Genomic DNA, 25,897 nt, shown 5'->3' on the forward strand with positions numbered 1-25,897 from the left:
ATAATAAACTCTTCCACTTACTATAAAGACTGGGAGAATATGTCTCTCGGAATTAACATACAAATTATGCACAATTGACAGTCGGAGTGACATATAATCACATGCTTCATTTGTTGCATTTGCTTTTCTCTTTAATATATTTTGTTTCTACTAACTACCAAGTGGTGTGTCTTTCTCCTGGACACTTCCGGAACCATAACAGATCAAAAGCACTTGAAGGTCAAAAAATGCAATGGATGAAATGTTGTGTATATAACAATCGCAATGAGGATAACTGTGCAAATATTAAGAGCAACATCATGTCTCAGAAATATCTTCACAACAAGATTGGAGATCCTTTGTCAAAAAATTAAACAGACTGCAATCTTTTTATCTGTCCAGGATATAATTGAAAACAAAGCCCTATACCAAGCAGAACAAATTCAGTAAAACTAATTAGACTATAGTATGATAGCAGTATACTCTCCACAGAGAGTTATTTCACATGACAGAGGACAAAACTTCCACCTAGAATGGTTGATGGGTGGAGTTATTCTGTTGTCTCAATGCACACGTGGATTGGCAAGTTATATTAAAGTGATTGAAGACATCGTTTTTTGTTTTTTTGCAGGAAGATTCTGCAATTCTTCCACAAAACAGTGCTTGATATTTCTAAATAGTCACCCATCTGATACTCACCAGGCTCAACATGACTTAACTTTAATGATCTAATGAGAACAAGCTTAGCGTTGCTTCCATTCAAATTTCATTGTTTAAAATCTTTGTTGATTTTCATACATATTTTCTTGGGTTGTCCAACTTTCTTTCATTCATGTTTCGCAAGGTTTCTGCGTTTTTTTGTTGTTTTTTTTTAATCCAAGAGTTGTTTCTCTGAATGTGGCCAAACCAACATAGTCGACTGATCACCATAAAGGTGAAATTTTAATAGGTATAAGATATCAATTAATAAATATTCCCTAAATTTCAGTTTCATTGGAATATTTTAATAAGTTTTTAGGGGACATTATATGGACACAACATTACATTTGAAAATTCAACTATTTCAGATTTGCATTAATTTTTTATCCATACTCATTAGAGATCAATTAAGCAAGATTCCCAGAATTTCAATTTTTTCTTAAGACCATTTAAACTTAAGCCTTAAATTTTAGACATTTTCTAGAATGAAAATAATGTAACAGATTTTGATCAAAATTGGAATAAGTATTCTACACATAAGGTTTAGTCGCATTATATGTTTATTTTGATCTTCTTAAGGGGACATTAAGCAATATTGAACCTGGTCAGTACTAAAACGACTGACCATTTGAGAATTCCAGGTGCTGGATGTGCTATCCACTTATCTCAGCATTATTTCCAGTCATCCTGGATTTTACTTTGCCACTGGACTCAAGCAGTGTCAATTCAGAAGTGTAGTTGTGGATTGCACAACTCTTGCATCACTATTTCATGTGCAGCTATCCTTACAGAGGGTATCCATTGTCTTTCAAGATTGAATGGAGGCATCACATCGATAATGGGACATAAAAGTGCTGCAAAACTGTTTTGTGAACTTTACCTGTCCTATGATGGGTAATCTTCGAGTTCCTATGTACACTACAGCTTCATGAATTTGGTTGCATATTTGCGTTTATTTCTTATATAATTCCGCAATTTATTTTTCAAGATTGACGTTATTGTCTCCACAGAGAATTATATCGTGTCGAATGCCCGCTAGTATTTACATAAAATGCATTATAGTTTAATAAATTCGCACAAAGCTGTCTAAACTTGAAACCGTTTTAAATTTAGAAATAATCAATATTTATCGGCTTCTCAACAAATAGCTGGAAGGTGCAGACAATGACAAAAGGAGATGAGAGAAAAAGCGTCACACGTATTTATGATCCATTATTATCCTCTAAAATGGAAAATTAAATATTCTTTTCTCAAGAACAGAGAAGTTGAATGTTTTACATTTTTTATTATTATTATTTATGAAACATTTACAATATTTTCTCCGGGTAATTTCTCTAGAGTAAAAGATAGCCTCTAACTGTTATTTTGTTGAAACTTGACTATGATGTTTGGGAGCCCTATGATATAAATCTACTGTGCTAGAAAATTACTCACACCAGGGGGCATCTTATATTTTTAAAAAGCTACAATTTACCTAGTGCATCTACCCTTCGTCTTTCAGTCTTAGACAGGGTTCAAAACAAGGAGTCTCAAATTTAATAGGTCCCGCACTATTGGCCAAGCTCCAACCTTTGTGCCCCCTTAATGTAAATATTCCCGACTAACCCAACAAGCAGCAAGATCCCACCCCTTCACTGCTGAGATCATTGGATACTAGAAAGCCTTCTATTCTAATACATTCTTCACTTGGACTGCTAGACATCGAAATTCCTTCTGTACTTTCAGCTTCCCAGACAGACTAATCTGCAGAAGTTTAAATGTAATACGCTCAACTCCCCGCAGTCCCCTGTTAAATATGATCCTAAATAGTATCCCCTTACGTTCCAACTGACAATATGCCTTTCTGGGGTGAAAAAGAGTTAAACAAAAAAAAAAAAAAAACTACAAACAAGAAATATTTTTTGCCTATAATGGCAGGATGTGATTAATTTAGTCATTTTATTTTACCACAAATCAAATCTTTTTCGGGTTAGTTAATGCTGAATTCCATTATTTTGGTTAAAATTTTATGCTTAAGCTCTTAGTATATTAAAATACTAATGTACACCTCTGGTAAAAACTGACATAAAAAATTGTTTTGTCAGTGTTTACATTAATACGCATATAAATTATAGAATTACACTAGTAATTACATTTATTTCTGATGATCTAAAGAAAAGAAAACACCAACCGTCGACTTTTGTGTAGGGATTTATTTCTAAACTGATTTCAGAGTTGTTTGATTTTTTTTTTTTTACTGTTTATTCACCTTAAACAAGGCACAGTGCCACTAAATCATAAGGAGTTGCTATTTGGACAAAATTTGCCCTGCTCAGGGGTTCCATGATGTCCTGAAGTTTGGGAAACTCTGAACTAGAATAACCTTGACACAAACACAAATGATAATGTTGACACAGATTCAAGCAATAAAGCCAATACAAACTCAAACAAAAAAGTTGGCATAGACTATGCGCGACCTATGAATTAACTGATGAATGATTCAATTGTTGTTCTTATATAGCTCCTGAGTGAGTGCATCCCCTAAGGGATGCCCAGTGAGAGCACGCACACACTGTTCCATGCATGCCCTTCACTAAATTGCAAAGGAATTGTTTGACATTCCGATTGCTGTATTCAGATATGGAATCCTATTTCAAAGTCGATCAGATGTTTTTAATCAAACATGACACAAGACTTGATAATGAACATTTTCAGAAATATGCCACAAAACCTTATTGACTGCCTGAAAGTCCTTGATAGCAAGTGATTAAATGGAAAGCATAATGGAATCCTTTTAGAAGTGAAGAATAATAACAAGGCTCTTGGGACGTTAAATGCTCGGTTGATATTGCATTCGTTTTACCATAGAATATCATGAAAAGTGTTATATGAGCCACACCAATTCTCTTAAACAGAATATTTACTTGTATCTTCAAGAGGGCAATGTTTGACTTAAGGTCATTACTATGAGGTTCTGGGTCAGTACAAAATAAAACAAGAATGAGTATTTTTAATGTGTGTCCATTTAAGCTACATATTTAGTGCTGAAAATACATTCGTTTTTAATGAGTAACTTCTTATCAAGGTGCAAAGGTCACTTGAGGATAAGGGTTAATGAATCAATCAGATGACTAACAGCATTCTGAGAGAACTAGAAATAATTTGCTTATTTAAGAGGATGGTTCAACAATGTTGTACACATCTTCTGGGAAGCAGTTCTGAGGTTTGTGCTGCAGAGATGGACGTTCTTGTAATTAAACTTTATTCATAGAAGTTGCGTTTAGCTTTTGGTACACAGGGGCTATTTCAAATTTAAACATGACAGACCAACAAAAATGCCCTTTCTAACTAAGGCATGACACACAAACATGAAGAACGCATCTAAAAGTAAGATTTATCACACAAATAATGAATTTAATCTTAACTTGTCCTTAGAGGTAAAGCTTGAGAGGAACAAACTTCTGAAATTGGAGCTTTCTTTCATTTAATTTCAAGCTACAAATGCTCGTATTTCAAACTTCAGTTTGATAGCATAACTATTTTGGTTAGGTGCAAAGTGGAGTATCTATTCTGATATAACAATTTTTTTTCTATCTGCAGTCAGTGAATGGGAAATCCTTCTCTATAGAAGCATTTTTGTAAATTTCTGTCCCAATCTACAGTGTCCGTTTTTCCCCAAGATTAAAAACAACCTCATGCCCAACTCGGCATGACAGACGAACAAAACTTCTTATAGAGACATTTGAAGGCATCTAAAATAAGATATTTTTTTTTTTTTTTACAACTTGTGAGTCACCACTTATCAAGACCCAAACGCCACTCGAGGATAAGGGTTAATGAATGTAAGGTGGTAGTGTAGTAATCATTAATGGTGTAAATTGGGTAGAATTTGATTAGCTCCTACTGATATTTTCCCCACGCGCTCATACACAATTATTCACCTATATTTTGACTAACATGTAACAGATATTTACAGCAGCCTTCCCACCTCCACAATTTCAGTTTTCTTTATTGCTAAATATATAACTCAAATTATCTTTCTGTATGTTGATACCGTCAGGGAAATTGGGAGTAAGGAGGGAATTCCAACAACGAGCAGTTTGAGGTAAGAAGCTATTAGAGTAAAAACTCTTCTAGCATCTAGGGGTCTCTAGGGTGAAACGGTGCAATTTTATTGCTAGTCGGGTGGGTAAGGGGTATTTTTAGTTAACATTTAATAAAAATGGTTGCAATTGCACTTACCAATATTTGGGTGTTTCAACAACCTACAAATTCGAGCTTCTCTTTCGAGTTTCTGATGATCTGCAAAGAAGAAAATAAGAAATTATAAAAAATGTGTGAAAAATTGTCATAAAATTGTAATAATTATAAAAAAATATTTTTAAAAACTAAGTAGCATAAATATTTAATAATTAAAAAAAAAAAGAGAAAAGAAATGCTGAGTAAAAAAAATAATCAAAATGAAAACTTTTTTTTTTTTTTTTTTTTGACAGATTTGTGTTTCAGTCAATTGCTGTGGAGATGAGTGGGCTGATAGGACTTTGTTAATGGCCTTGGTCGATTAATGATGTGCCGAATTCTGTTATTAAAAAAAAACAAAAAACGCCGTGTTCATAAAACCAAAAATAATTTTATTTTTACATTCATTTTTATAAGTTTATAAGTTTTGGTTTCGTCTTTGAGATAAATACCACCAACAAACATTTCTGATGACCATTGATACTGTGAAAATGCAGTCAAATGTTAATGCCAAATGCATTTAATGATGACTTATCTATATAGAGAGAGTCTTGGAAGTTTTTAACCTTTAAAACTATATAAAAAATATTATTCAATTTTTATATTTTTTATCATTTGTTGGAAAACTATTTAGTCAGTAAGTCATTTAATCACCTGCAATATATATATATATATATATATATATATAGTCATCCACATACAGTACTGTTTCGCTGTTTCACAGCTCATTAGTGCGGCTAGACAGGCAACTACCTCAAGCCAGGTGTGAAACCCGACCGTTTGTACGGCAGTCAATATATATATATATATATATATATGTTTTTGGTAAAATATTTTTTCAATTATATTTCTCTTTTTGTGTATGCCAATCCTTTTTGTTTAAAAGCTCAATATATGTTAAATATAACAACAGAGCATATATAAAACAATAACAGTATAGTTACATTGCAAGGTATAAATATTTATTTTTCATACAAAACAGTAAGAAAAAAAGTATATGCATGAAAAGAGACGGTATTGACATAATATTAACCGTTTGTTTCTGTATAATGAAATGGGTCTGCAAACAAATGTACTGAATTTTAACATGCTGGAGGAGCTGTTTTGCATGAAAAATAAATATTTTGATATTGGAATGTCGTATATGTATATGTTATTAATTATCATTTCAAAACCAAAAGGCATATTTAAGATTGATAATTTTTTATTCATTTTATAAAGTACATCTTACACATGTTTCACTGAATAGCAGAAGCCCACATTACTCCTTAAAGACAATTGTATGTTCTTCAAAAAAACTGTTGGAAAAGTTTATTATATGACATGAAAAAAAAAATGTAGATAAAAGAAAATGGAGATATTTAAAATCTGTGAAAACATTAATATAACAAAAACACTTACTTTATGTTTATAAGCACACTCCCCCAGAAAAAATAATTGATTTCAAAACACATGTGAGGAAACTATCTTATGCCATATATATATATATATTAGATAAAAGACGAGAAATAAAAGTTATATATAACTTTATTATATCATCAGAACAATGAGGGGAAATTTAAGAAAAAAATTCTTTTAGGCCTTTTTTTTTCTTAAATTTCCCCTAATCTTTTTCTTACTGTTCTGATGATATAATAAAGTAATATATAACTTTTATTTCTCATTTAATATTATTGTTTTTTCTCCCTTTAATAGTGTTAAGCTTTTATCTTGATACGTTTTGCTTTGTTAAAGATTTACTCTTTGATAAAATAATTATATATATATATATATATATATATATATATATATATATATATATATATATATATATATAAGAAAAGTTGCAATTATTTTTCAATTTGTTACGTCATGTTGAAATTAAAAAAGTAATTGCAACTTCTTTCCCAATTTTCGGATTCTGTAATCAAGCCCATATGTCTTTATTTTCTTTTAAAATTGATAAGTGCTTTTTCTTCTGATGAGTTAAGTGGGGGGGGGATAAATTCAAGAATTGACATAATATTTACATGAATGATCTGCGCTACGAAGCAGGTGCTGTCAAGAATTGTGCATGTCAACATACTTAAAGAAATAAACGGCAAGATGGTCAACATCTCTAAATTTGGAATATAGACTTGTCTATGCTCTGTAGTTACATTGAGCTTCATAAATTAAAGAGTTGATATAAATAAGATATGAAATATAATTGAATAAACATATATATATATATATATATATATATTGGGGGAATTAGACCTAGAGTCAACCATTAATAGATATCTTTTAACAACATGCCAAGAAAAAGATGGACTAAAATAAGAACTAACTTTAAAAACGGGTGAAAAAAGGAATATCTGCCTCAATAAAAAAATGCTACTTTATTTTGGTGTCTTTAACCCCCCGCCCCCACATTATTTTGCTGATGAGGAGACTTTGTTTAAATATAAAAAATCTTTTTATAAAATTGTTCAAGACATATTGTCTATTTCAATAAAACATCGTTTCCGAAACAATCGTACAAACTATTGATTTTGTTTGTTTTTCCTTTTGAAACTGATTTTCAATTAAAAAATTATAATCATTTTACTCAATATTATATATATATATATATATATATATATATATATATATATATATATATATATATATGGAAATGTATAAAAAAGAATACGAAAAGTATAAAAGCTTATAACTTTTCTTTATTCATTTTCAATTGGTGACGTGCAGGAATACAAAATAATATTATGAAAAAAAATTAAAGAACTTTTTGTACAAGTATATGATTTTCGACTGATCCTTCAGTCTTCATCGGTGTAGTGAAAGTGATGAGCATACACAGGGAAAAGGAGAAAGGAAAAGGGAGGAGGAGAAGGAAGTATAACCAATGAGAAGGTACTATGTCAGTTTTAAATATATACACATAAGTACGCACATACACACAGTATATATACATATATTTTGAAACAGAGAGAATAATTACTATCATATTCAAAATATAACATGCGGATACAGGATGCATTTGGGACCGTGTATATTGATGTTGATAAAAAATTAAGTAATGAGTATTTGTAAGAGCTTCCACTTTACACATGCGAGGCAAGTACAGAAGATTAAATCTACACTACTTTTAGGATGAGCACAGATTCAGTCTTGTATGTCTTGGGTGCCCAATGTCAGAACAACATTCAAGGGCATTCGGTTCTAATTAAAAATCAGACTGGTTTAATTTTGGAACAAGTTATGTTCTCCAACTTGATGCGGCCATTTAAATTTTAGGAGTTTTGTTAAAGATTTTTTTCTCCTTTTCTTTTCTTTTAAATTAACTCTTGATAGTTGTTGCTACGTTTTTGTTTTAATGTGGATATATTAGCAAGATAAGAAAAAAAAAACTTGTTAGAATGGAAAATCTTATACAAAAACTCTTGTACAAATGATATATTAGAAATTTGTTTTGGATTCTAAGAATCATCATCATATTTGGTTTAACATCCATTTTACATGCTCGTATACATTGGACAGCTCTCAGAAATTGACTTCCAAATTAACATATCTATGGCCACAACTTTACCTCTTCAGTTCATTTTTTATTACTTTCTATGTTTTCTCTGTGATATGTCGTGTACAACGCTAAGCAAGCGTTCAACAACCACCTATTCTTGTTGGTGTCAGCTTATATTTATAAACTATCTGCTCATATGTAAATTATACTTAATTTGTATCACTACATCTCCCTATAACAGAGGGGCTTTATGCCGTGAGTACTTCTTGTACTTCTCGTGTTTTCTGATTTTCTCTGGTGAATTGCACCTGCTACCTCAACTCTTCTATATCAATTAAGCCAAGAACTTTCATCCATTCTATCAAGATAGCCATACCATTAAAGTCTCCTTTTTCTGCACATATCTACCTATACTGTCCAGATTTTTTCTTCCTCTTAGGTCATTAGAACTAAACCTGTCTGTACGGCTCACATTGCGCATAAATAAATAAAAAATGTTATAAAATATTTTATAGAATGATTTTAATTATTTGATAAAATATTTATAACATTTTTTGGTTTTCTGATATGTTTAAATTAAATTTACGAAATGTTTTCAAAGACGTGACCAAACTTCTATTTAAACTTTTTATTTAATAGATGGTCCAATGGCACTACTATTCTTTTCAAATGGCCACACCATCACAGTCTCCTGTTCTACAAGCATCTCTTTAAACTATCCTGATTTTATCTTTCTCTGAGGTTATCAGAACTAAGCCTGTTTTTATAGCTTACATGACACATCCATCACATCTATCTCATATAATTTCTTTTCATGTAACGCATATCTTCAACAATCATCGTCCAAGTTTCACTTCCATACATTATCACACTGCGTACACATGCCTGATAGACTCTTCCCTTAGTCAACAGTGTAAAACTCTGCTGATTAAATAATGGCAAAAGTGCCTTGAAGAACTAACCAGAGAATCATTATCCATTTTTAGCTTTCCAACTGTTCTTTGAGGAACATACATTTGTCTCTGAAGAGTTGTTTAGTGGGTTTCTGCTACTCAACAAAATGTGTAAGATGTACTTCATAAAAAATATGGATAAAATACATTTTCTGATTTTAGAATAGTAACTAACGATATATATTTCTGTGGAAATATTCTTTATTCACTTATATTTCCTTTTTATATATACAAATCCTTATTTAAGAAGCTCAATGTAATTACAGAGCATACAATGAATGAATGACAAAAGTCTATATTCCAAATTTCATGATGTTGACCATCTTACAATGTATTCCTTTAATTCAGTTGACAATTCTTGACAGTATCTGTTTCGTAGCACAAAATCAATCAATTATATCAATCAGTGAATCTATTTTGCCCTTAACTCATCAGAAGAAATAGCAACAATCAATCCACCAAATGTGCAGTCATGAAACAGTTGACAAGCAGATAAAAATTCGATGACCCCCACCCCCACTCAAGTAACAATTTTTAAATGTTGGTCTCTTAGCAGCCGTTTTTTTTTTTTTCTAAATAAAAACCGATTAAAAAGTTTTCCATGTCTGAATACCCTATATACAAAATTTCAAGTCTGTCGATCAAAAATTTGTTGAGCATATATATTGAAAAGTGTCTTCACACACACACACATATATATATATATATATATATATATATATATATATATATATATATTAGTGCTATAAGTTTGTATACTTAGTAGTTGGTTTCTAAGTGTAATGGATACAGCGCGTGACTGCTGGTAGCATACAGATGTGACTCACCATTCCAGTTTGAGTCTCGGCATGGATACACTATGTCTAGCCACACTGATAAATCATAAATAAAATAGCTGTCTGTAAATGATAATGCAAGAAAAATTGCTATATATAGTTTAAGAATGCTTTTAATGCTGAAGAGACAATAAGGTTAAAACTTTGACATGTCAATGTAATCCATGTACAATAATACATTATTATATCTACTCTATTAATCATAGTTTTAGTACGTACGACTTAACATTACCACAAACTGACAAATTTAGTAATTAACCTTCACTATATGAATAAATGATTGATACTTATTAATTAAAATCAATAATGATCTAATCTGTATAAAGTAGTATTGTCGCTGCGTACATGTCTTTACAGCTGTACAAAAATAACTAAAACAATTTTACTTTCGCTCCTTTGAAGATTAAAACTCACTAATCGTAAGCGAAAATAAATTCTAGATTAATTCAGTCAAACTTAGAAAAGTGAAAATATATAAATATGGTGAAACACGTGTCTGTGGATAACTATTTTATTTACATAAACAATGAATAGATGTGTGTGTATATATATATATATATATATATATATATATATATATATATATATTAAGAGGTATATTTAGTAAAAAAAAAAAAAAAAACAGGGTAAAGAGTGCTTTGCGGTCTCTAGATAACTATTCAGCAAATTTTGGGTCTAAACATTTGAAATTTTACATAAAGGGTATTCAGACATGCAGCAAGCTTTTAATCGTTTTGGGGGGGTGAAAATTTGGCTGCCAAGAAGTCACAGTTGAAAGAGTTGACCTTTGCAGACTCTACCAAACTCCTCTGCCAATTTGGAGTCTAAACACTTGAAATTTTAGCTGTAGGTTACCTGGACACAAGTCAAACTTTTTAATATGTATATATGCACATAAAGTTATGAACAGTACATAGGGCCCAAGCAAAGGAAATCTGAACTGCTAGTGTATATATATATATATATATATATATATATATATATATATATATATATATATATACACACACATTATACTTGTACATGTCCAAAACTATGGGCGGACTTTTCAGTTCCAAGAAACTACTCTCCTAACTGCTAGAGGAAGATAATTCATACCAAATGTAATTTAATTATCATTAAGCAATAAAAATTGACAATCTTCATCATCATATTTAGTTTAATGTCTGTTTTATACGTGTTGGACAACTTTAAAAACTGACTTTCAAACTAACCTTTCTGTCCAGCTCTTCATTTATCACTTTTCTCTCAGGTTCATTTTCTATCACTTCTCTTCGTGTTTACCTTGGAACTGCCCTGCTCTTAACTGTCATACATCTACTAACCCTAAAAGTCTCATCCATTCTTTAAATATAGCCACCCCACTGAAGTCTTCTGTTGTGAACACATCTCCTTATATTGTGTAGATTTAACTAATTTATTTTCATTTAAATTTTAGAACTAAACCTGTTAAAACTCAAATCACACATTCATTATATCATATTTATATCATTTCTCTCCACGCACTTCATGTTCTCAACCCTCACTGGCAAGGTTTCACTTCCATACTTTATCACACATATTTAGATATGACTGACAGACTTTTCCCTTGATCAACAGTTATACTGTTCAGCTAGTTAGTGAAAGCAGAAGTTCCCTAGATATACTCCATTTATTCCCAACCCTTGTAATCACAGTGGCACCTGTTCCACCCTGTGCTCCAATGGCATCACCAAGGTAACAAAATTTCTCAAATGTGATTATTAATAAGTACTAACATTTTGAGAGACATGATAGTTCCTCCTCCCTCCTCAGAACTCTTTATTTTAATTCATTAGCATAGTTCATCATCGTGCCATCAAACATGAAATAGTAAAAGTCTTAAGTAATTCTTAATTATATTCTGAGTATTACCAACATTTTTTTTTTTTTACAATGGGATCGCCATTTATAAAGGCCCGGAGGCCACTCAAGGATAAGGGTTAATGTTTGTACAGTAGTCATTGGGACAATAGTATAGTAATCGTTAGTAGTGGAAATTTGGTATGACTTGATTATCTAATAGGACGGTTCTAACATCTACAATATTGTAGTCAGCTAGAAAGCAGACCAATGGAACAGAGTTCCACAGGCGGGCTTGTTAAAACTTTACTCATTTCTCAGCTTATGAGATGAAAAGAGAAAATGAAAGAACTTTGCCCCTTCCCACTTTTTGAAAGTATCTGAAGACATCGTTGGGGAAAGTCATTTCTCCTACCTCTTTAAGTGGCCATAAGTTGTGTGCAGCATGCCTCTCTCCCTCTACTTAAACAGGTAAACAAACTCGTTGGCCTTTCATCTAGGAGAAAAATGTAGTATCTGTTCTGATGCTACACTTAGCCTATTCAGTCCTCAGTGAGCAAGAAATCGTTCTAGACTAAGGCATTTATTTATTTTTCTTCCAATCTAGACTGCCTCCTTTTGGGGAAGGCTACATTTTCCCCACATTAAAAACCAACCTTATGTTTAACTTTGTCCTCGTGGGAATGTAACAGTGCATACGAAATGCATGTGAGTAAATCAGCAACAGCCATAGGATAGCTGACTAGTGAAAATATTAACAGCAGCAGCCGTCTTAGCACATATGCAAATTAAGCAAGTGTGCATGCACTGGCGTCACGAGAAGGAGAAAAAAGGCAGAAAAAATACACCATGTGGTCAAGGAGAGAAGCAAGTTGCGTGCTGCAGGAAGGTAGACATGTGAAAACGAGAAAGAGAAAGCACTTGCTATGGCCAGCACGAGATAGTTTGAAGAGAGACTTTTAAAAAAAAACATGTTATATGGCAGAGCATTGTGAAACACGTGTGTGTGAAAAGCATTTAGAAAGAATATGGAATGCATTATTTTGGAAGAACCATGAATAAATGCATTTCATTTGGACTTATAAAATGTTGAGTGATTTTTCTTTCTTTCTTCTTTGGTTTGTTCCTTTGCGACGGTACCAGACAATGTGCGGGTCCAAGTGGTTGAAATATAACATGGTTCAAGTGTAATGACCACGTTACAGGGAGGCAAGTAAATAGGAACATGGGCCAGAGAGATTAGGAAGAAAAAGAAAAATTACGATACGCATGCAACCGCAGCTAACGTCAAGAGAATAGGCTGCAAACCTTCTCTACCACCAGTAACAATGGCCAAAGACTCTTTATCTTAAAGTACATCTTTTAAACTCCTCGGCCTAACGTTCACAGGAAATAGGAGTTGGAACAATTACATTGTGAGCATTGCCAGGACCGCTGCGAAGAAGGTAGGTTCTCTCTACCATGCTAGAAAGCTACTAACACCCAAAAGTATCCTGTACCTCTATAAGGCCACCATTCTCTCATGTATGGAGTATTGTTGTCATATTTGGGCTGGTGCATCTGCTACTTGTCTCTCACTTCTAGACAAGGTTCAAAAGAGAGTCACCAACCTGATAGGCCCTGAACTATCATCTAAGCTTCAGTCTCTGTCCCATCGGCGAAATATTGCATCCCTCTGCCTGTTCTACAAGTACTTTAACGGTGAATGCTCCGACGAACTGCAAGCACCTGTACCCCCTCGATGTAAATACCCCTGACAAACCCGACAAGCAACTAAATCCCACCCCTTTACAGTAGAGATCCCTAGATGTAAGAGAGCCTTCTACTCCAGTAGTTTCTTCTCCAGAACCGCTAGACTTTGGAATTCCCTTCCAGGTTCCTGCTTCCCCAACTGTACTGACATGCAGAAGTTCAAGTGTAACGTGAACCGGCATCTTGCTGCCCAACTCCTCACATAGTACCCCTGTAGCTTATGTTCCTGATAGTAGCCCCCTACATCAAAGTAGCAATATGCCTTGTTTGGGGTGAAAATGAAATTTAAAAAAAAAATCTTGCTATTTCTAACAACAACAACAACAACAACAACAAAATAAACAAAAGACTGGTTAGAAATCCTGAGAGGAATGACATGCAAATACTAGTGTTGGGACGATTAATCCAAATCAGAAAGCGTGGAACTTTTTGAAGTATTGAAATCAGAGAAATGTGTGTCAATTTTCCGATGTCAAAAACAATTCTTTTAATTATTTTTTGGTTTGTTTTGGTTTAAAACTTAATTTTCCATAGCTGGCACTAATGAAAAAAATTATAAGTATTTATTGATTTTGAACTACCAATTAAAAATCTACCCATCACCTACCAAAGGTATTTTTACATTTGCAAAAAAGATATGCATATATTACATAGGTTTTTACAGTAATCTGCAAAATATTTAAGAAAAATTCTACAGCTAAATATTTAGAGATTATTAAAAAATTGGAATCAGTGATTGCATTGGAATTGAAAAATATTGGAATCGTCGCATCACTAGTAAATACCCTGTACAGTGAAAGTTACCAAATCATCTGATATCGACATAAACCCCCAACAACAAAAAAAAAAACAGCTTGAATATATCTTTTTGTATGCCGAAGTCATATTGAAAAATAGTCAATTGATGAAAAAATTATGAGCAAAATAAATGGAAATTATTGGAACTTTCCCCACCAAGTACAATTGTTTGCAAATGCCAAATAGTTGAACTTCTGAAGTTCATGAGAATACATGAACTTTGAAAATATAGCAGAAAATTTAAGTTCAAACACTTACTTTCTCTCAGGTTAATGTTTATATATATATATATATATATATATATATATATATATATATATATATATATATATATATATATATATATATATATATATATATATATATTTCTTCAAGTTCTAGCTACACATTTAGTAAGAACCCAGTCCATGTTGTCCTTTTTTTTTTAATCGTTGTAGTACACTTTTTGTAAAATAAACCTTATCTTAACTCCTTAATTTGTTGAGTGTTCATTTTCTCTATATTGTCATTTTACAGGTATCTTGAGAAATCACTTTTATTCAGCTTGTTGCATACTTGAACGCGAGAACCTAAATCTTTTTTTTTTTTCTTCCATTACATGGCCGCCTTGTCCCCAATGACCCGCGTATATAACATATTGCAATTGGTATAAAGCTCGGCTTCAATCATAGCCAAAATATCATATTGGATTTATAAACAGAATTTATAACAATGATCATTAAGTGTCGATGGACATAAGCAGAAAAATAAACAATAATTTCCTTTTGTTTCACAAGTATGAAAGCAAAGAGATATGTACAAACTAGTTGGCCAAGTCAGTCAATATCGCATTCTGGGTTTTGACAGTAATCTTTTAACGCATATCAAGGTAAATGGGAAAGAAGCAGACACGTCAGTAATTTCAGATATGTGGGGGTTAATTATGAAAGATGAAGACCCAAAGCTTGATGTGCTCAAATGTAGAATTAACAGCAGCAGCTCTTTAAAAAAATAAATAAATAAATAAAAAATATGAAGATCATGTGCAAAAACAAAAACGTTTCAAAGGTCAGCCTGATATGCTCAGTGGTTTTGTCAATATTTACAATGTACTAGAAGAATACCTGTCCCACGATAGGTAAAATTAGCCCCCCCCCCATGACTAAATAGTTTTGCACTAATTATTATGTCCTCTTACTAACATTAAAATCAAAATATGTCGTCTAGAATCTTTATTCTAATTTTGATTAAACTTCATTACATGGTTTTTATTCTAGAAAATTGATTAAGTTTAAGGAGTCTTAAGAAATTGAAATCTGGGAAATCTAATTGCATTCATTACAAATATTGAATATTTGAATTTTAAAAATTTTCACAAAGAGCTTTTACAAACTTTTTTTTTTTTTTTTTTTTTTTAAATCTTTTTTGCATGAAACTAAAATTAGCTCACATATGGACCTCTTACACCCAGAAGCTGTGTTTAAAAGTTCATAATGATGGGCCAATTAGTTTAGGAATACATTATATACATACAATTAGTTTATACAATTATGTAAACATATATAACTTTATAAAGATAAAGATTTAGGAGTCAAAATTGAAAAATTAGTATGTGGAGGTCGTCGGATTTTTATCTGTTTGCTAACTGTTTCATGACTGCACATGTGCTAATCGTTCACTTTATATTAAGAATAAGGTTTGAAGACACCTTTTGGAGATCGTATTCAGTTGGGCTAATGGTTATCGTACTTGACTCACTGTGTTCAGGTTTTGGTTTCGATCTTGAGTATTTTTTTATTTTTTTTTACTTCTAAGAAGTAAACTGTTTAGAAAAAAAAACATAATACTCGCATGCACATGTTTCAGTTTCTTTCCATTATTCTTACGTCATTTTTTAAAGGAATGTAACGTTATTTTTAATACTAGGCAATGCCGGGCGGCCTGCTAGTATGTGCATGTATGTGTGTATATATATATATATATATATATATATATATATATATATATATAAGATGGAAATAATGCTGAGATGAGAAGAGGATTGGTATTATTTCAGAGTTTTATTTCTCCTAATTGCCTTACAAAGGCTCCAAGACTTACACAGCAACTTAATCACCAAAACCGGATGATAATTGTATTCTAATTAAAACAATACCGATTTATTTATTGTATGAAATTTTGTTGATTGTAGTCGATAGTGAATTAATGATGAGTAAAATAATGTGCAATAAATACTGAAAATATACACAAAAACTCAACCTTTTGAAAAGGATAGATAGGGTGGATGCTTGTTGTTGTGGTCCTAGTCTTTATAATAAGTGGAAGAGTTCATTATAATACTAGGGTGGACACAACAAAACAATTATTGAACACACTGGAAGTGGGAATAGCAGAGGCAACTATAGATATAATAGTAGAAATTAACACAATTATATTGAGTGCATTCATTTATAGAGATAAAAAAAAAGAAGACAAGTTATACATGAACAGTTTGTGTTTACCAAGAACAATAAAGATAGTATATATTAGCAGGTTTTCAATGACAGCAATATAAATTATTTTTGGAATGAATTGCAACAAAAGTTGAAACAAATACATGGAAGATATTGCCTAGGCTGCTGCAAAAAAGGTGGATTCCCTCTACCGTGCTAGAAAATTTCTCACACTAGAATCTGACAACCCCCTACATACCAGTTTTTCAATTTTGACCCCTTAACTGCCCTTTCTTCTGGATGAAAACCGATTAAAAAATTTTCCACATGTCTGAATATCCTATATACCAAATATCAAGTTTGTAGATCAAGAATCCTTTGAGTATATAGGTTGAGAGTTGTCCTCACACAAACATTTTCACTTTTATAGATGTATAGATTATGATATATTCATCATTATTAAAGTTCCTAGAGTAGCCGATTTGAAGTGTTTGATTGTACATTTTGTGTGTGTGTGTGTGTGTGTGTGTGTGTGTGTGTGTGCGCGTAAGTGTATACAGATTTTTATTTTTTATAAAAAAAAATAAAAATAAAAAAAATGGCATTCCTTTTTTTTTTTTTTTTTTCACGTAGCCAGGTTTAAAAAAATAATGGAAAAATATTGATTAATTTTGTTAATACTGTTGTTGGAATATCTATGGTTCGTTATCGACTGACTGAACTGTTGGTGAAATGTTTGAAGATGTTCCTTCTAATTTGTGTTGAAGAGACTTAATGAAAATTACATATTTTGTCTCACAAACGATCGTATACTAAAACTTCGATGTCGAATTTTGTAACTTGCGTACTCGAATGTATCATAAGTTTATATAATATTTCTAGGCTGTCAAAGTCATAAGTCCTAACCATAATGCTACATTTAATATCTGCAGCATTCATTGGTATGTGATGGACTTAATACATACTTCACCTTACATCTATATATATTTAAGGAGTTTTCTTGTCTAAACATTTGACTTATACGTATTTATTCATAAAAGGAACTGTGTGTGTGTGTGTGTGTGTGCGTGCGCGCGTGTGAGTTCGTTCCCTATGGACTCGAAAATGGCTGGGGCGATTTTTTTATGAAAATGTTCTTACGTGTTTAGTTGGAGCTATTTTCTTATCAGAATATAATTAGTTTAATTAGAGCTAGTCGGTTATCAGAATATATAATTAAAGCAATCCCAAACAGTCTGGTGTTATTCCTGATGTGAAGGTCGAAGGTTCATCAGTTGAAACGTCATGAGAATAACATCGAAGATGAGAACAGTAATCCAAATAATCCAAATAAAAGCCAGACTTAGACTTTAACGCATTACGGATGCAATAGTTTAAACATATTTCAGTTGCTGGGTTCTCAGTTTAACACTTGCACTGTTCAATAATCTAGAGCAAATATTTGTTCTTACACCATCACGATGGTATGGATCAACAAATGATTCCGGGGGGGGGGGTAAGAGTGAAACTCATGGTTTTTCTAAATTGATTAAGTCTGATTCAAGTGTACACAATGTCAAGAATCATTACCAATGAATGAAAAAATGTCTTTGGTTTTATTAGCACATTTTTAGAATTATTGATATAAAACTAACAGGCTTGCCACTCAGCAGTTATCATATGAATGGGGTCAAAAGTAACACCCAGTTTCTGGGAAGTCATGATCATGTTGATAATGTTACCTTACTGTTGCTAACAGGATAGACAAAGTAAATTTATGAGTCAGAGCCAGATCTTTTAATATTTGAGAAGTCCTAGTTAAGCATTTGAGCTATAACTTCACTATTCTTGTATCATGTATCGCTTAAACACATTAATTGAATTCTTTCGATTGTTTGCTAAAAAAGAAAAGGGTAAATTAAAATCGTCATCGTTACGTTTTGTTTAATGTCTCTTTTACAAGCTAGCATGTGTTGGCCAACTTTAAGAAAAAGGACTTCTAAATTAATCCTTCTATGGCTAGATCATCATCTCTCTTTCTAGTCTAACGATATCACTTGCTACCTTAACTGTTCTACATCTACTAACCCAAGAACTCTTATCCATTCTTTCAATGTGGCCTTACCATCGAAGTCTCCTGTTCTGCACACATCTCCCTATAATGTGCATATTTAATTTTCCTCCAAAGTCATTAGATCTCAGCCTGTCTTAAAGACTAAAAATGTCTTGGAAAAAAAAAAAAAAAAAAAAAAAATGGCTGTCATTTTCAAAATCAAAGAGTACTAATGGAAGAAGAATTTATTTAGTAAAGAAATACTTATAAAAATATAGACTCACGTTTTAGTTTTGGGATTGATTTTTTTTTTTTTTTAAATTAATTTTAATTGTTCTAATAAACTGTAATTTGCAATTAACTCACACAGTGCCCCATCTCTAATTATGTTTCTGCTTATTACGCTTTTCCTCTCTCACTGTATGTTGCATCACACCTGCCTCTGCTGATATTTCATTATCTTTTAGTATTGGGACGATTAATCGGAATTGGAAAAAATTGTAACCTTTTGGAGTATCGGAATTTATATCATAAAAATTAATGCTTATTTTCCGATGCCAAAACAATTCTTTTAATTATTTATTTTTTAATGTTATCTTGTTTAAACCCTTGTTTTCCATTACTAGCACAAAAGATAGAACGATAAGTGCCAGTAAACTTAAAATCTATAGATCACTCCAATAGTGCATGTTTCACATTTTAGAAAATATACTAGCGAGAGGTACCCGGCGTTGCCCGGGTGTTTGGAGGTGTGTGTGGAAAATCCCGGGGGGGGGGGGGGAGTAAGTATGAGGATCGAACCCGAACCGTTGAGGCAAAGTTGTAATTTAAAAAAAAAACCTGCGACGTTAAACATTGCCCCACCGCGAGATGCTAACGGAAACACGTTTGAATTTATTTAATTACTTGGATTTGGCAGGTGCACGTTTTAATGAGTTAATGAGGTCAAGTTTGACTGCAGGATAGTATTTCATTTACTACGGAACGTTTTTTTTTTTTTTTCCCCCAAGATGTTATAGGAAAAAGACTAACCCACATGCTGCGAGCGACAAATGTTGAATATTTATCTTCCCGAAATCGAGCAAATTAAATAGACAGGCGAGCTTCGTTGTTAACTCTGAGATATTACGATTTATATGTGATATAAAAAGTTTTAAAAAGTTGTGAACCAACCGACCGCTTCTCTGAAAAAAGCCTTTTGTAGACATACAGAAAAAGCGAACACACACACACACATACATACATACATTTTCGCTTTTATATATATAGATGATACATGCGTTTTTATGGTAATCTGTAAAGAAAGTAATAGAAAAACTTTACAACTACATATTAAGACATTTTAAAAGAATCGGAATCAGTAATTGTATCGGAATCGGGAAAAATATTGGAATCGTTCCACCACTACTATATATATCACTCTAGCTTTTGCAATTCTCTTTCTCACTACAGTTGAATGCAATAAAGAAAGGAAAAACTAAAAAGATTGAAATAGTTCATTATAAACAAAAAGAAATATTACTACAAATAGTGTTTTATATATATATATATATATATATATATATATATATATTTTTTTTTATTTACCAAAAGTTTAGATGAGATAAGTCATTGATACTGTCGGTTTCAAACCTGATAATAGGGGACCGTTTTAGATACCCATATCAAGCTCTCTTCAGCCGATACTCATCTGTTTTATAACCAGAATAGGAATCATATAGAAATATTACAAGATCTCGTTTAAATCTCATATACCTGAAACAACCTAAAATTCAAGTATCGGCTGAAGAGAGCTTGATATGGGTATCCAAAACAGTCCCCTATTATCAGGTTTGAAACCGACGGTACCGATGACTTTTTTCCAGATTCAAACAATCATCATTGGACCATCTGCAAAAAGTTGAATATCGATCATAGTAGTAAGTACTGGCAACACATACCAGAAAGAACAGTTGGAAATAAGTCATGCACCATCCACTATGACTACAATTCCTACAGCTATGTACCTGGAAAACGAAGTTATTAACCTTATTAGAAGTTAATGTCCACAATGACGCTGGGTTGAAAAAGATAACGAAATACTAAAGTCTGATGTATGACATATAAAGAAACTGGAATTTTAGGAAGATTTCCATCATTCCAATAATTATAGGAGCAACCGGATCAATGAATAATTTTAAGGTAATAAATAATCGGTTAACCAAGTGCAAGAGAAAAGCAAACACTTTAACTGAAAGGAACAGTTAGAATCTTTAAAAAATCTCTTTATTGGAATGTATGAGATAGTGGGTGAATGTCCTGCATTCAGTATGATGCCTCACCTCCAGTTAGAACAAAATGTTTAGAAAAAAAAAAAAATAAATAAAAGCAATCTAACTAGAGCTCCTAGTGTGTGTGTGTGTTTGCATGCAGAAGAGACATATCAACGGGGAAGGGGGGGTGCATGAATGCAATAACTGAAAAAAATCCAAGTGACTGATTGTGAATTCAACAATCATAACAAATTGAATTCAGGTAGAAGAAAAAAAAAAAGTTGTGAAGTACTAATTATAAAGATGGCAACAATAAAAACAAAAGAAATTGGTAATTGTTAAGACAAGTGCTTTTTATCAAAGTGACCTCCATTATTTACAATCAAGGCAGCATTCCCAGACTCGTGTCACTTTTTGGCTTCCACCTCCTCCTTTTACTGCAACCATCAGAGCACATTTGTTATTACACCCACACAGAAATCACACAGGTTGTTCATGTAGCCAACCAGACCAGTCTCCAAAGAAATTACCTCTCCTATAAAGGTAGAAGCGTAAGTATCGGGAGCATAGGCCTATAATTGTTGTCCTCAAGATTAGATCATTATCACTTATATGTAGATTAATGATGCGACGATTCCAATATTTTTCCCCCAGATTCTGTTATAAATTCTCAATTCCTATACAATTACCGATTCTGATTATTTTTAAATTTATGAACAGAATTTGTGTGTGTGTGTGTGTGTGTGTGTGTGTGTGAAAGGGGTCGGATTAACACAAAAAACTCATATGTGAATGTATTTTTACAAATGCAAAAATACACTTATAGGTGTGACCTACAGATTTTAGTTTTACTTTAAAATCAATAAATATTTATCATTTCATCATTAATATGAGCCGTGGATAATAAAGTTTTAAACAAAAACAAAGAAATACAAACAGTAAAAAGAATCGTTTTTACACATCAGTAAATAGGCACAAATTTTTACAACTCTGATACTGATATCGCAATTAGTTCTGATTTTGATTGCCCAACACACACACACACACACACACATTTTATATATATATATATATATATATATATATATATATATATATATATATATATATATATATATAGCTAGCTAGCATAATCACATTAAAACACCAGTTCCCATTAGATCACTAAACTTAAGCTACGTTGAGCCTGGTCAGTATTTCCAATATACTAGTTAAGTACATGCAATTTGAGAGCTCAAGTTAATTAATTAGCATATTACATATTAATCTGCAAAATTATATTTTATTAATTTACTATTCATTTTTATTGCTTCTTAATTCAATGATTGTTTTGATTTTAAGATAACACAGAATTCTGTTTAGGAATACAATTTTTTTGTCCTGATGAGTCATTGTTTATCAAGGTTCAAGGGTGACATTGGGTTAAAAGAATTATTGGTTAGATGATGATTACTGCCACGGAAGGATTTGAAACAGTGGGTGAAATGGGCAAAAGATTACTTACAATTTGATTTTAAAATCGATGGATCAATAAGTATTTTCTTTTTTACATTAGACTTGAAGACAACCATGCTGTAATCTGATGGGAAGCAGACTCATGGGATTTTGTCTGCGGATGAAATGGTCTAGAAAAGAAACTGTTTTATAGAAGTTCCATTTGGTTTTTAAGAGAGAGAGAATGTTCTTTGCTATGGATGTAGAAGACGAGTTCTTGCAGTGAATGTTTTATTGTAATGTGACTGTTACTCTTTAACCGCATTGTTACATTTCAATCACTTAGGTTTACATATTGTCAGGTACTGTTGCAAAGGAACAACAAAAAAAAAAAGAAAGAGAAAAATCAGACAGCATTTTGTTTTAAGTGCAAATCAAAATCATTTATTCGTGGTTCTTTAAAAAAAAATTAACACATTTCATCATCTTTTAAAAGTCTTTTTGCACACCCATGTGTTTTACAATGCTCTCCCATGTAACGTGTGCTTTTTAAAAGTCTCTCTTCCCACCACCTGACGCTGGCCATAACCAGTGCTTTCTCGCCCTCGACTTCACATGTCCATCTTTCCCCTGCAAGCAATTTGCTTCTCTTTTTGCTCGACTATGTGCTGTCTTTTTTTCTGCCTCTTTTCTGTTTCCTTCCCATGACATCAGCGCATTCACACTTGCTTAATTTGCATATGTGTTAAGACTGCTGCTGCTAATATTTTTGCTAGTCAGCTATCCTATGGCTGCTGTTGATTTTCTCACATGTGCCCACGCACGTTCTCTTACATTATGTTTTATATGGGTAGAAGGCAGTGATTGTAGGTCAGTCGAGCACCTACCATGAACATAATAATACGGTAGAAAGATTAGAAACCTCGTCTTTGTGAAAGAAGGTGTAGGGATGAGAAGGGCTCATCCCCTGTCATATTGTGAAGTCAATTTTGTACTCCATCAACACAAGAAAGACTGATTTGAGTGGCACTTGAAACCACTGTCAGTAATTTTTCCCACTCTTTATCTGTGCCTAAATCAAAACATAGGTTTCATGAACAAAGCTTCTTTCTTAGAAGTGCACACCTGTGGAACTCTCTTCCATTTGCCTGTTTCCCACCTGACTACAACCTGGATGTCTTCAAGTTCAACATAAACAAGTTCCTGATAAACCACCCCCTTAAGTAAGACACTTTATCAGATCTCCATTACTAGCAATTACTACGATATTATCCTATTGATTACTGTACACGCAATAAGCCTTATTCTCGAGTGGCCTCCGGGCCTTGATAAGTGGTGACTCCTTGTAAAAAAATAATAAAAAAAAGAAACTTCCCCAAATATGACAGTAGTATTCCATTTAACAACAAAATGATTCATATACAGATAAAGGATAATCCAACCATTTTTCCAAAAACAGATTTGATGCAAATCTTCCGTTTCAGATCCGAGTGAAAGCTACTCCTAGTGGATAAATGCTGACGATTTGTTGTCAACAGTTAATTTACGACCCATTTGTTGCTTGGCAGACTGACTTGATTTTTAACAAGATGCAATACACTTCTAAATTGTACATAATAAACCAATATACACATCATCGCCCAGGCAAACAGATAAACCATTTTAATCTTGTGTTAAAAAATAATAAAAGAATGAATTATTTTTTTAGAAATTCCTTTTTATTTAATTTTTTTTACAAGGAATTTACCACTTATTGAGGTCCAAAGGCTACTCAAAGATAAGCGTTAATGAGTGTAATAACAGTGTAGTGATCAGTAGTAGTGGAAATTGCATAGAATTTGATTACTTAAGCAGGCAGCTCAACAAGAACTTGTTTACATTAGACTTGAAGACGACCACGTTGTAACTAGCTGGAAAGAAAGCCAGCAGAGCAGAGTTCCAGTTTCAGGAAAGAAACTTTATGAAATTAGCATTTAGATTTAGACAGAGTGAGGGAAATTGTTGACAGTTGTTGTAGCTAGATAAGTGTTATAAGAGTTTTGCATAGACTGAAGCTCAGTCGAGCACTTGCCATGAAAATAACAATGGAGTAGGGATAGGCTCCCAAGTCTCTTCTGTGAGAAAGAGGTTACAGGGAGAAGAAATGGTCATTACCTATGGGGAGACGTGGAGCTTTCTCCCTGCACACCGCAGAAGATTCCTGACTAGGCAATCCATCAGCTTGATTGAAAAGGGGGATGATGTCGCCGATTTCGATGACAATAAAAGTATTGGAAATATGGAACATTATTCTCATTCAATCCAGAGCAACGCCGGGTCTCCCTGCTAATTATATATAAATAAAAAGGCATCTTTAGTTAACTTAGTCATTTTGACATAAAGTTGCTAATAGACAATAGTCGAGAAACTATGGCTCTCTTGTTGCAGGTAAATATTTGAGCAATTATTTTATCACTGATTAGCATCATGTTCTTGGTTGCCCACTCCCTACCCAAACATGATCTCAACCGTATTTGAAGAATTTTTCATCACTCTTGGGATGTCTGAACACAAAATTATTTCCCCACTAGATTAACAATAAAACAAAAGTACTCCCTTTAGCACATACTCAATTCCTATTTACATCATAAGATTAATAGTTTTCTGTGACAGAAACTCTCTAGTCCTGCCCCAGTTCTACCTGCTTCTGGGGTTACCAAGTTTCGGATGATACTAATTGATTTGATGCATGTATTTCTATAAATAAAACATGTTCTAAATTCTATTTTTTCTTATCGTTCACCCATTTTTAAATTCTTTTAATTTTCTTATTTTATTCTTGCTGGGGTGGGGCATTCTACTAAATGCCAGACATTCACCCGCCATTCCAATCAAGAGATCTTTTTAAGATTCTAACTGTCCTTTTGAGTACAATTGTTTGTATCTATCTTGCACTTGGTTCCACGGATATATTTGCCAGGTAGTTTTTGAAATTCTTTTTCAAAGGTTCAGTTGCTCCTATAATTACTGGAATGATGGAGATCTTCCTAAGATTCCAGTTTCTTTTTTATGTCATAAATAAGACTTTAGTAATTTATTATTTTCTTCCCTCCTAGCTCTGTTCAACCCAACATCATTGAGGACAGTAACTTTTACTAAGGTCGCTTATTTCTATTTCTTGTCCCATATCACTATGTTCAGTTTAATAACTCCGTTTTATAGGTATGTAGCTGTAGGAATTGCATGGTCATA

General features: G+C 32.6%; 1 protein-coding gene across 32 annotated transcripts in view; it reads right to left on the bottom strand.

Annotated features, from left to right (window-relative positions):
• The window catches only part of LOC145265633 (calcium/calmodulin-dependent protein kinase type II delta chain-like), a 705,488-nt gene that overhangs the window by 458,347 nt on the left and 221,244 nt on the right, over positions 1–25,897 (bottom strand). For all 32 annotated transcript variants that reach the window (XM_080121704.1, XM_080121699.1, XM_080121701.1 and 29 more), the window contains exon 3: positions 4,900–4,959. In XM_080121704.1, coding sequence (XP_079977830.1) covers positions 4,900–4,959 — 60 coding nt within the window. The remainder of the gene's footprint in view (positions 1–4,899; positions 4,960–25,897) is intronic.

Source organism: Euprymna scolopes, chromosome 40 (assembly GCF_053919585.1).
Source record: "Euprymna scolopes isolate OS-2025 chromosome 40, ASM5391958v1, whole genome shotgun sequence".
NCBI lineage: Eukaryota > Metazoa > Mollusca > Cephalopoda > Sepiida > Sepiolidae > Euprymna > Euprymna scolopes.